This window comes from Delphinus delphis, chromosome 13 (genome assembly GCF_949987515.2).
Source record: "Delphinus delphis chromosome 13, mDelDel1.2, whole genome shotgun sequence".
NCBI lineage: Eukaryota > Metazoa > Chordata > Mammalia > Artiodactyla > Delphinidae > Delphinus > Delphinus delphis.
Genome location: NC_082695.1, coordinates 7,354,023 through 7,366,680, shown reverse-complemented (window position 1 = coordinate 7,366,680; position 12,658 = coordinate 7,354,023). Strand labels below are relative to the sequence as shown.

The following is a 12,658-nucleotide window of genomic DNA, read 5'->3' as shown; positions in this document are numbered from 1 at the left end:
TTTATTTAAAAGGCAGGCAGTGATTCATGGATCAATTTAGATGATAACCCCAGTTTTTTGTATACTCTATCTGTTATAACCTCTGTTAGGAAGAGGTGTTGATGAAATACAGTTACTGAGTCATCTCATATCTGTCCATAAGCCAACTATGACCTCATTTTGCAAATAACCAGGGGAAAAACCAGCACTATTCCCATAGTGATAGTTCAGCGTATCTGCAACCCTCACAGAGGAGAATACATGTGAGGTTTGGGAATGATACATCAGACATTTCAAAACTGACTCCCCAAGGTGACTGTTTCTATAGAAGAACTCACATCATTCTGATTATTTTTAGTATTCTCTATGAGAAAAAATAATGCTCTGCACGGTTTCCATTAATCTTGACACCAAGTGACCCTGCCCGAATTCACTGTACAGTCCACCATCCACACATAGAGCAAATGTCCTGCTCATGTGGTGACTGGCTTTTGGCAACCACAGCTCTGCAATGGAGCCATGAAACTGGAAGTAAGTGGACTGGAAGAAAGCAGAAAGAGCAGTCACACAGTCTCCATATCTTACGCTGTAAAACGGGACCTGAGGGCCTGGCTAAAGATGAGATAGTCATTTCATCACTCATTCACTCGTTAAACCTGCATGTCCTGCTCTAGGAGGCCCACTGTCTCCAAGCTGTGCGGGGAGAGAGCCTGAGTGGACCACACACCCGGCTCCGAGGGTCACGCGCAGAGAGCCGAGGAGACTGCGACCCAGACCGGGGAAGGAAGCAGCCACCTGCAGACGAGAGGTGACGACGTGGCACGGGCCTCCAGCGGTGAGGGACAGGGCACGAGTCGGGGGGAGGGGGAGAGACGGACAAGCAGACACGCAAACGGCCAGGGACGGGGTGCGGTGGGAGATGCAGGAGACACGGGAGGTGTGGAGGAAGCCAGGGGAGGAGCGTCGGAACGTGGATGGTGATGCGCGCCGTCTACAGAGCGTGCAAGGAGCCACGCGTGCGCAGCCGCAGGGAAGCGACCGCTCAAGCCAGAGTCCTTGCCGGCGTGCACTGGGGAGGCAGGAAGCCGACTGCAAGGGACGGGGAAGGAAAGGGGAGTGAGAAATAAGGCAGAAAACAAACTTAAAAAGTTTGGAAGTAAAGATAAGCTGAGAAGATAGGGCTGCAAGCGTGAAGGGTGTGGCGAGATGCAGAAATGAGGAGGATCTCCCAACCCAGCGGAAGACCCGAAGGTGCGATGAGACGCAGCGGCTCCAGGCAGGGGTGGAGGCTTCAGGAGGGACAGGGGGCAGTCTGAGTGGAGAAAGAGACTGAGACACCTGAAGCAAACGGATACATGAAACGTGGTCGATCCCTTCAATAAAATGCGACTCGGCCACGAAAAGATGAAGTTCTGACACAGGCTGCAACGTGGAGGAGCCTCGAAAACATTATCCTCAGTGAAAGAAGCCAGATGCAGATGGACACGTGCTGTACGATGTCATTTACGTGAAATACCCAGAATGAGCAAATCCACAGGGGCAAAAAAAACGGATTAGTGTTGCCAAGGGCTGGGAGGAGGGAGGGATGGGGAGTGGCTGCTTAAGTGGAGTTTCCTTTCGGGGTGATGAAGATGTTCCGCAACTAGACAGAGGTGATGGTCGCACAACACTGAATGGACTAAGTGCCACTGAATTGTACACTGTAAAATGGGTAAGACAGTACATTTTATGTTACGTGTATTTGAACACACACACACACCGCGCGCACGCACGCACACACACACACACATCCCCAAAACCAACCCAAAGCAGCATGAAACCAGTCAGGACATAAGGAAGGCTAAATTACGTGAGCTATTAGGTTGAGCCATATGAAACTGCAGAACAACAGCTACTTCATATGTTCAATCTCATACAGACTCTTTCAAAAGACGAGGCACCCTACGCGACATTTTATGAAGATTTCTGTCACAGGCGATGCCAGATTAACCCCAACACTTCTGCTTCTCACAACCCTAACTGACCCTGGTCGTCACTCCCCTCCCCTCTTAAAATGAAAAACCCTACTGGGTAAAGGGGACTTAGAGAGGAACGGAGAGGGTCTGATGGGGCAGGCAACGAGGAGTGTGCACACGGGGCTCTGCTTCTGGCTTAGCCAGCTCCACCCTGGAGGGCTGCCAGCGAGCAGGTAAGCCCCACAACTGTTCAAACACTTCCTCCCGGGGGACATGGCACCCGCTTGCCAATCAAGGCAGACGAGGGTTTCTAAGAAAGCACAGAAGCTATCATCACTCTCCACGCCTTTGACCAACCTGTCCTGCTCACTGTTAGCCCTCTTAATTTCGGGACTCCTTCATCACCTTTTAAGGTGATAGAGAGAATGCTCTACAAAACCACTGTCACAGGGGAGCAGGGATTCTTTTATTTCAACAAATAATCTGACTTCCAAATGACAAACAGGAAATGAAATAGCCCTCTTCATGAAGATGGCTTCTCAAGGAAATCAAAATCCTTAGCCCATATTCCCAGTGAGAGTCTTAAGATGCAGGATAGGATGTCCCTTGCACTCTAGTGGTTAAGACTCTGTGCTTCCACTGCAGGGGGCGTGGGTTCGATCCCTGGTCGGGGAACTAGGATCCCACATGCCACGCGGCGAGGCCAAAAAAAAAAAAAAAAAAAAGATGCAGAACAGATTCTGGAATCTTGTGGGTTTTCTAAGCAAAATAAATATTTGAGGCAGAAAAAAAGTAACAGTAGAACTGAAAGTATATTTTTATAGTACTGTTTGACCCCACCTACCCCACTCCTAGCTCAGAAGGTTTTTTTCTTTTAATTTTAACAATAATTACGAAGTACATAGAAGTAAGTTTTATTCTCAGTAAGGGACAGGAGCAGGCAAACAGGCTTACGAGTTAGTCAGACACGAGTTCTGATCTCAGCTCCTCCCCTGCCTAGCTCTGTGTCCTTGGTGAACTGCTTCAGTTTTCAGCCTCAGCTTCCTTTTGTCCTACAAGATAACCTTACTGTCTCAGGTATGTGGTGACAATTCTGTGAAACAGCGGCAGAGCAATCCGCTCAGTACACGGTCAGCGAATGTGGTGCTGAGCAAAGGGACCGGGATGGAACTCGGGTCCCGGGTCTGTCCCACGTCAATCTAGTCTCTACTGTCTTCACTTTATTATTTTTTTAAATATTTATTTATTTACTTACTTATTTTGGCTGCGCCAAGTCTCAGCTGCGGCACGCGGGATCTAGTTCTCCAACCAGGGATCAAACCCGGGCCCCCTGCGTTGGGAGCGCGGAGTCTCACCCACTGGACCACAGTCCTCCACTGTCTTCACTTTAGAAATGAAACACTATGTCTATAGTACTACAATTAAAATTCTTTTTTTTTTTTTTAAATAGGGTTTCTGCCAAACTCTGTAGTATATTTCTGAACAAAGTTGATCAATAGTTCGGCTCAACTGCAGCAAGTAACAAAGTGGAAATTCGTGATCTTACATAAGTAAGCAGCACCCTAGACTCTTGGAGATTATGTAGGAAGAGTAATAAAAGCCGATGAATTAATCAGTCTTCTTTAGCCTAAGGCTGCTTCTAAGTTATTTTAAGTGGGGGAATTCTCTCCACTCTTTTGAAACGTGTACACGTCAAGGGAAGCAGTATCTGCAGTCTTCCTTGGTGTCCACCGTCACTGTTCACAATCTCTAGTGTCGCAGCCTATCATGGTTTAGTTCACAGCCGCTTGCTTCTCTCTCCAGAGTAAACACAGGGCCCTACAAAGGGCCAAACAACCCCTGCTTTTAAGGGAAGTCACTGCCCTGGTTGTTTCTTGCAGGTGCTGTTTTCTAACATTCTTCAGAGTCACTGAGCTTCAAATGTTTAGTCCTAAGACCTTTTCAAAAAGAAGGTAATTCAAATACCAAGGCAAAAGAGAAAGGGCTGGAGGATGGAGAGGAACCCTGTAAACCTCTGCCCAAGGAATCGTGATGCTTCCCCCTTAGTCTTTCCGGTTCTGAGTGACAGAAACAAGAAATGTAATCAACAGTCCGGTTAAGGTCAAAACGTGAGACAGGAGGCTGACCTCTGTGTGTTCTCTTCCCATTGGTGGATTCCACGCTCTCCGTCAAAGACGTTCAGTGAGATGAGATAAAAGGAGACGAACAGACTCAGCACTTGGCCGAGATCCTTCCCTTGCAAGTCCTTACAGACACCCTGATGTCAGAGGCACCCACAGGGTTTCAGACGCTCTGGTTTGTGCCAGGAAAAAAAGAACCTCATCTGGTCAAAGGGCTTCTGTTTTCCATGAACCCCGCTTTCTCACACAGTGACCAAAGCAGAGTGCAGCAACCCTATTTACGTCAACCCCCTTTGATCCTTTTCCTGACCCAAATCAGAAAATGACACACGTCTCCCGATGCTATTGGCTGAACGAGGTTGAGCACATTACTACCTTCTTTGGGCTTCCGTTTCCTCTTTTACACGTGGGGGTAAGGACAGAGTTCCATCTCATGGAACTACTGTGAAGACTGAGAGGACAGCTATCGTGTATTCGTGCCTGTCACACAGTAAAATAAGAGCCACTGAATGTGAGCTGCCATCACCAGGAGCATCGTTGTTGGCCTGGAGTCTGGAGCAACGGGCCATTTCTCCAGTGAAGTGAGGCAGCTGTGGAAAGCTCTAACGAAGACTTTCAAGTATGAAATCAACTCTCTGAAGAGTGCTTTCACTACAAATGGCACCACGACAATGGACACTCAACCTACTCCATCCAAATGAGAATTAGTACTTGCAAAGTATGCTTGTGAAGAAAAAATTCGCAAGAAATAATGACCACACAGTAAAATTCTCTTAAAAATGTCATTTTTTGGAACTTCTGCTCTGAGGTCAGACGTGACTAACAGTCTAGCGTTTTGATTCAAGAATAAAAAGCAGAATACAGCATTCTTTAAAATCAGTTTTGCTTCACTGTTTAATAAACTTGTCAGAAGCCTTTGTAATTTAAATACGGAAACAAGTGGGTTGTGGTTAGCTTATCGTTCATTCCAGGTGTAACACACGTCCCGTACACCAATGCACACGAGTGCACATGTAGACACAGTTCCATTAGGAGATGCTTAAACATTTTTTTTAATTTAAAGGAAAGCAGAGTCCTGTTTAAAAACAGCTGCCAACCCTCACACCAAATCTGTCTTCTTGGAACCTTTTTCTTAAAACCAATTTTGATGAAAGAAAAAAAAAACCTTCGAGAAAAAAAAATTTTGAAACCCAAGCAGTAGGGAAGAGATACTGTCCCTATCCATTTAAATACATTTTTGCCATAAGATCATCTGATAAAGATCTTATTTTCTACTTGCCTGCAAGTTCCCAGCGCTTTTTTTGGTTTTGTTTTTAAAGGACCTGTCAACTCACTCCTACCCAAGTCCTACAGCAGCACGCTTGAAAACCAGGAGACACAGAACACAGGTGACTTGAAATCCCATTTGCACCACCCCACCACATGGAGCACGTTCTCTGAGGAGCCTCCGAGCGCCCTGCCCACAGCAGCAGACACCAGCGTGGCCGGGCTGGGAATGCCCACCCAACGCCCACTGACCTTTTGATGACTTGTGACTTCGTCCCTGCTTCTCCCCAGCTCCTCGGCAAGTTTCACGTTCTCTTCTTGCAGGGCTGAAAGCTGCTGGGACTTCTGAGCTGCTGCCTGCTTTAGGGTTTCTCTGCAAGGACAGTGAGTGCAGGGTTACCATAGAAACAAGACAGGCAAGGAAACTGTGGGAGACGACCAGCTTCACAGCACCAAGGAAAATATATCTGGGTCACGTGCCTGATAGGCTCTATAACAACAGAAGGCAGCATTCTCTACGTGCAGGAGGGGCCAAGTGGCTTTAACCTCTCAGGAGGAGGACTGCTGCTCACATGTATTCCATTTTTTTTCAAACCTGATAAACACTACATCCACTCTCTCATCACCCACACTTACCCCACTTCTAAATACTCCCCATACAAAAAGCAGGGTCACTCTAAAATAAATGACAGATGAAATGGTCATTATTCCCCTTACTTCCATTAGAAAATTATACTTAAACCTATCATGTTGATAAAGTGATTTACTTTGCTGCCACGGCACTGTTCCAACTGTACAAATCTGTAATCTGTTTTTGTTTTTTTTTTCTGGCAGAAATGTACATCTGATGGTTCCATTTGCCAGTATCTGTCAGAATCAAGTGCTGGCGGGAATCTGGGTATATTTTCAGGACAATTAGAGGTGAAATGCCCAAAGGAAATGCAGTTTTCTAATTACATAACAAGTGTTTTGTTTTGATTGTATTCTTTCCATACTGCTAACTTGAAATTAAAAGAAGCAAATAAAAATACAGCTTGCTAACCATATTATACCATGAATATCAGCATATAAAACGTGAACAGGGTAAATGTATTTATTAAACATCTTCCCATTATTAAGCTTAATTGCAAATATACATCCCAAATTATCCTTTATACGTGGACATTGAAAATAGTTGATTTGATTGTTGGATTTTAGTTTTATACCATAGAAGGTTCTGATGCAATTATGAATTTTAAGTCTGTGCTGGCTACATTCCATTTAGGGAGCTATCATACGTGGCTGAATTCTGAATCAAGTCATCTGGGTATGAATCCATCTGCTGATGCATGAACACATCTATTTTTAACTTCAGTTGTCTAATGGGTGGCAGTGCTTGGCATCTTCAGTTTTCTTGATTTTTAATTCTCCATGTACCTATAACATACCTATGGGGCTGACCTCATGAAGATACAGGGGAAGATGTCTACACAAAAATCCTCTTAGCACATTAAATTTGGCATTTTACAGAGATGTTTATTTAGCAAGTGAAGAAAAACTGAGAAGGAATTTTAGCCTCAGGTAATTAGTCATTCAAAAGCTGGGAGGCCTGATTTTAATTATGGATCAAAACACACGCGCACTACAGCTAAAGTTCATCTTCTGGCCAAAATCCATCAGCTCTTGACAAATCAGAAGATTTTACTTATGATGAAATCATCATAAGCCAAACCTTTTATTCCCAAGTGGTCACCACCTTCATTAGGGGCTATTTGGTTTCAGCATTTGTGTGGCCTGTCAGTGATAAGTTCAAGATCCTGTTCTCTTTTAAAGATTTTCATGCTTTAAAATTTTTTAAATCCTTGGTTTCTGTTAAGAGCCCACAGTAGAGAAAATTAAAACAAGGAGTCAAAGAAATATCAAGATGCCCTAAGATTTATAAAAATGATATTGGTTCAATGTTTTAAAACCTGCAAAACGATTTCATGTACATTTAATCCTCAAAGCCCAAGGAAGTGAATGTTATTATTTATATTTTAAAGATGACAAAATTGAAGCTCAGGTAAGTGAAAAGATTTGCCCCAAATCAAGTAAGCTGTAGAACCAAGAGAACTGGAGTTAAAACTGGCAGACACACCTCAGTTGTGATTTGAATATAGAAACACCTCTTTCAAGTTTTCTTCAGACCAGAGGGGATATGTACATTTCATAGAAGAAGGAGGCTCTAACAGCCTAGCTTCTGGACATACTCTAAGGAATAATTCTAAAAATACCTACAAATATAATTCTCCCAATTTTTAAAGATGCTTTTCTTTCTACATTATAAGATAGATATCCTGCAACAGAAAAGGAGACTGTCACAGTTTTAAAACTGAGAGGCAAACATTGCTAATATTGACTTGCAGATATTCTACTTAGGAATCTATCATAAACCTATTAATTACCATGCTAAATATATTCTAGATTTATTACTGTGCCCGGTGAGTAATTAAAGGCAAAAATTAGATGGCTTATATCGTTTTCCCTGAGAGTCAAAAATTACACACCAGAGAGAAACCATTTTATTCTCTCTCTCCAACTAAAAATAGGAGCTGGCTCACCAAAATCAAGTTTTCCTAAAACCAGCTGAGTAAGTGACATAGAAGAAAAGGAACATTTAGCTGCAAATGCCGGGATTCCAGGGCCGAGGGCAAGTTTCTGGAGGAAGTGGTTCTCGTTAGAACTCCTGGGTCTGCATCGGTGTCCTGGCAGGTGAAGAGAAACACCTGAAAAGCTCTAGAGGCCATGAAGACCCCAAGTATGTGCTAAACCTCGAAAAACAAACAGCTGCTCCTTCCCTAGCTCGGAGCACTGGGGAACAGACTAAGGAACAGTAAAATGACTGCTTTTTTCTTTTTAAGAAGCACTGTTCTCATGACACAGTACATTTATATCAGCTGGTCCTTGAAATGCGGCCAAGTCTCAGGCAGGGAACAATGAGTCACTGGGGGTGGGGGGCGCTTTCAACCCACTCCTCACACCTCCCTCCAGCAGCCTCCCACGTACGTCACTGCTGTGTCTCCCACTGCCCCTCCGTCCTGCTAAGAGTCCCGGCCTTGACCGGCCAAGTTACTGGCACAAGGCACAATTCTCGCAGCCCTGCTGGGCCAGGACAATCAGAACCAGCACAGGCACTGTCTGCCCTGTGGTCTGGCTCCCCCTGGCCCGAACTCCTCCCTCAGGGATCAGAGACCCGGGAACTGGGCCCGGGGAGGAAGGTGCAGGCGACGTGGATGGCAGCGCAGCCCACAGGCTTTTGCTCCAGCTCCCTTGCGGCCGCGGGCACAAGGCTGAGCTTTCCTTATTCAATGGGGTCGGTTCAAAGGGCACGCAGAAAGAGTTTCCCTCTTGGCAGAGGTGAGATCACCGCACACTGAGAGGGGATGGGGGACATGACAGAGAGACTGAGGAGGGTGACACTTAACGCTAGACCAGTGCGACGATCCTTACGGGAGACTCTCAGATAGCTCTGCAGGAAACAGGAATTCCACCCTCGGCTGGGTCCCCTCTGGCCCCGCCCCTCCACTACCCAGCACGGCCCAGAGAGCTCAGAGGCGGGTGATGGCAGAAGGGGCGTGGTGAGGGTATCTTCTCCCTACGCTCAGATCCTCCCTCAACAGCTGCCTTTGTGATGCAGATGATGGGCTCCAGACACTCAGGTGAGCAGAGCTACTTTGTCACGGTAGGGGGGGGTGACCCTGAACTGTAGCTGAACCCACCCTCTCTGAACTGATTTGAATTCGTTTTTCCTATCACAGTGACCGTTTCTATTTGTGCTCTTTGCCTTTGGCAGACCAGGAGATTCAAGCCTCTCCTGGTGGCCAATCACCACAACTGTGCATGTACACATCCGTGCAAAAGGAACTGTTGGGAGCTGTTTAAACACCACCTAGAGAAACATCACTAAAACTAAGACTGACAAAAGGATCCATCACCAGCGTCATGAGCTGTCCATCCCCTCAGATGAGCAGCTCAGATGAGATCATTTCTAGGAGGATTTTAGGAACTCTCAGAAGAACTAGACATAGTATACTGATTTAATCAACACATAGTACTGAGGATGGTGACTTGGGAACAGCAGTTTGGAACTGGTGCTTTTGTTTGTGTTTGAATCTCATCTATTAGTTTGATCAAAACTGGAAATAAATAATACAAACCCTCGGAGGGCAGGGTCCACAAACAATTCACCTTTGTATCCTTCCTAGCTTAACTGTACCTAGAACAAAGGACATACTCAAATGTTCACCAGATTGTTGGCTTTAAATTTTAGGTTCACATGGCTGATACAGTGTAGTTCTCAGAACAGATAAGCAAAATGAAATCTACTCTGTAACTGTCACTTACAATGCCAGATAAATAACCACCTGCAATGATTATAAGAACCAAACTCAAAAGGTGGTATTGACAAAGGAAACATGGGCAGCCTGTCTGCCTGAAATCTAGGCAGCAGACTGATGGGTAAACCTTGATTGGAAAGAGTCTCCCAAAATTCTGCTCTTTTAATTTCCACGCCAGAAGATTAGATTACTCTTAAAATCAAGACTACTGATCATCTCAAAAGTGCATGCTTTTTTTTTTTTTCCCTATAGAAAGAGTTTTGAGGGATTGATTAATAAAGGGTCTGATGTTTCCTAATGTTGAGATTAGCTACCATGTAAGCATACTACTTTAAAAAGTTCTGATTCCCCTTGGATTTTCATAAGGCTTTACCAAGTCACATTTGAATTCCAGCTGCCCTAACTCATCAGCCAGCACACATTTCATTTTGATCCTGTAACTTAGCTATAGTTCTGACTTCTCAGTGTAACGTTACAGGGGTGACTTCTAGGGTTTGCAACAGCGTTTGGGGGGCAGGAGGGAGACTATTGCTTTTGACTACGTACTTGTCAAGTATTCTAAAAATAATTAGCATTGCTTTCCCTTTTGCAATTTTAAGTAAGTGCCGTAATTTCCCTCAGAGGAGGTGAACTTACATTTCTTTCTTGAATTCTTCCATTTTTTGGTTCTCTACAGTCAGAAGTTCTTTTGACTTGTTCAGCTCTTCCATATTTTTCAAGTTGTTTTCTTTAAGTGTATCCAACTTAAACACCAAGAGAAAAAAACTTGATGAAATTATTTCATTTTCCAATCACATGACTGGACAGACAAATCATTCATGAAAAGGTGCATTAGAAAGGTGAAATTAGTCATTTGCAAAACAAACAAACAAAAAGATCACCTGGGTGAAGAGATTATAAATCATCAAGTCTATTATAAACTGCAACCTCCCCCTTACGTTAGTCAGACATGTCCTGTACACCTGGCCAAAACGTCAAACTAAATTGCTACATAAATTAAAGCAAAAGTTTTCTTTCACCTTGTATACAATTCTCAAAATTTATCATTGAACTTGCTATTCATGTATAATCCATCTTAAAAAAAAACAAAAGGAAATTGCAAAGGCATGCCATCAGCAAGGATTAATTCTCTGTAATGAAAATAAACCCCTTTCTTCCCCAAAGACTAGCCATTTAGGATAAGATATTTTTCAATGTCAGTACCAAACTTCTATGGTCCTCATTATAAAAATTATTGGGATATTCTTAGATGGGAAAAGATTTAGTTATTCATCTCAACTTCAATCTAAAAAGGAAAAGGCCATGTAGTGAGACTGAAAACCACTCACTCACATTCAGCCCTATCACCTGCCCGTGGGGGACACAGCCAAGCCTAGGTCCTGGGCCCTGGTGGGAAAGCCAGACACATTACTAGAATGAGCGGGAATGTCCAACCACAGGCTCTGGCAGGTGGCTGGAGTTCGAGGTGTGCATCCCCCAAGGATGGGGAGCTCGTCACAGGCAATCCATTACACAGGGTGTGCTTCTGGCACCGCGCTGGCTTTCTAGGACTTGTATAGTTATCTCCTACAGCCAAAGGTACTTCTGTCCTGTCACCTGCTACCAGTCAGGAGCCCTAGCAAGTGTCTTGCTAGTTTTAACACCACCATCTCCCTTTTAATGCTCCCTAACATTCCAGATTCACGGAATGTTCAGTGGGTCCAAAAACTGATTCCTCCAGTCTGTATTCTGGCTGTAACAAGGGGTATGGTTTAGAAGCACACAATTCTCCCTGAATCTATCTTCAAAGGTTAGAGACATTCCCTAAAATCTTCTCATTTATTTTAGCTTCTAATTTTGGTTATCATCTATTATTTTTGATGCTTTTATATTTTCAGCTTAAGTCCTCTTCTGTTAGGACTGTCAATTCCTAAACGTACTCTTTTTTAAAATTTTTTTAGATTTATTTTTTTATACAGCAGGTTCTTATTAGTCATCAAGTTTATAAACATGCCCTTTTCTATGTCAAGTTTTATTTACCCTATAATTATCTCAAAATGTTCATGTCTTTATGGATTTCAATCATTGACTTTCCATCGTGAGAAGGCCTGATCTTTACAGTGGCTATTCAATGCGGCTATCCGGATTTTCCCTGGCTTTAATTTCTTAACCTCTTACCTGACTCTCGCTTTAAAAAGCATTTCAAGTTCTACAGAACTTCACATAACTATTTCGGCGAAGCAATCTGCTTGAGATTTATGTAACAGCTTTCCAAAGAAAGAAAGGGTTGGTATGAGCTGGGGGTGGGGGGACTGGGAATCAAAGGAAGGTGCAAGAATAAGAAGTGCTACTTCTGGACAGAATCAAAATTATCTTGAGGCCGCAAATCTATCCAAGACCCAGAAGTGACTGATTCAAAATGAGACAAAAGGGAACCAGTACTGAATTAGGCCAAGAAAAAGGCCTATGTCAAACTCAGGGCTGCGGGATGGAATTCAGTGGCTCAAAGTTGGGAGACAGTTGAGGAAAAAAGCATATGTGATTTAAGATAAAAAATACAAAAGCTAGAGAATGTTATCGGTACCTCCTCTCATTAGTTCTATCACTGAACAGTTATCACAGAAAGCCACGCTGTTAGGGTTTTCCCCTCCTTTTTTAAAGGTTGATCCTACTAAATAAGTAATGAAGTAATACACTGTATTTAATATTATCATCCGGGTGTACGTTCGACTCCACTAACATAGATCAAATCTGTGTAAGGCCACACTTCAAAAAATAAACAATCCTGAGTTAGTGATCAAACACTCCATGAAGTCGATAAGCTGTCCTTTGTACAAAAAGCCATTTAAATCTGATTACTTCGTTCTGCAGTTTTTCATTTGTTTGCTTGGAATCCTCCAAGGAGGCCAGAGTTTCCGTCTTCTCTTTGGTCATCTGTTCCATTATCTGCATGGCATCTTCTGCTGTTTGAGCAGCCTAAATACGAGAAAGCACTGTGAGAAAT

The 12,658-nt window shown here is 43.8% G+C and overlaps 1 protein-coding gene across 1 annotated transcript in view; it reads right to left on the bottom strand.

Moving 5' to 3' along the window:
* CLIP1 (CAP-Gly domain containing linker protein 1) overlaps positions 1–12,658 on the bottom strand; it is a 123,948-nt gene that overhangs the window by 23,770 nt on the left and 87,520 nt on the right. Inside the window, 3 exon segments of the mRNA XM_060027968.1 lie at positions 5,573–5,693; positions 10,312–10,418; positions 12,514–12,630. Of these exon segments, the coding sequence (XP_059883951.1) occupies positions 5,573–5,693; positions 10,312–10,418; positions 12,514–12,630 (345 nt within the window).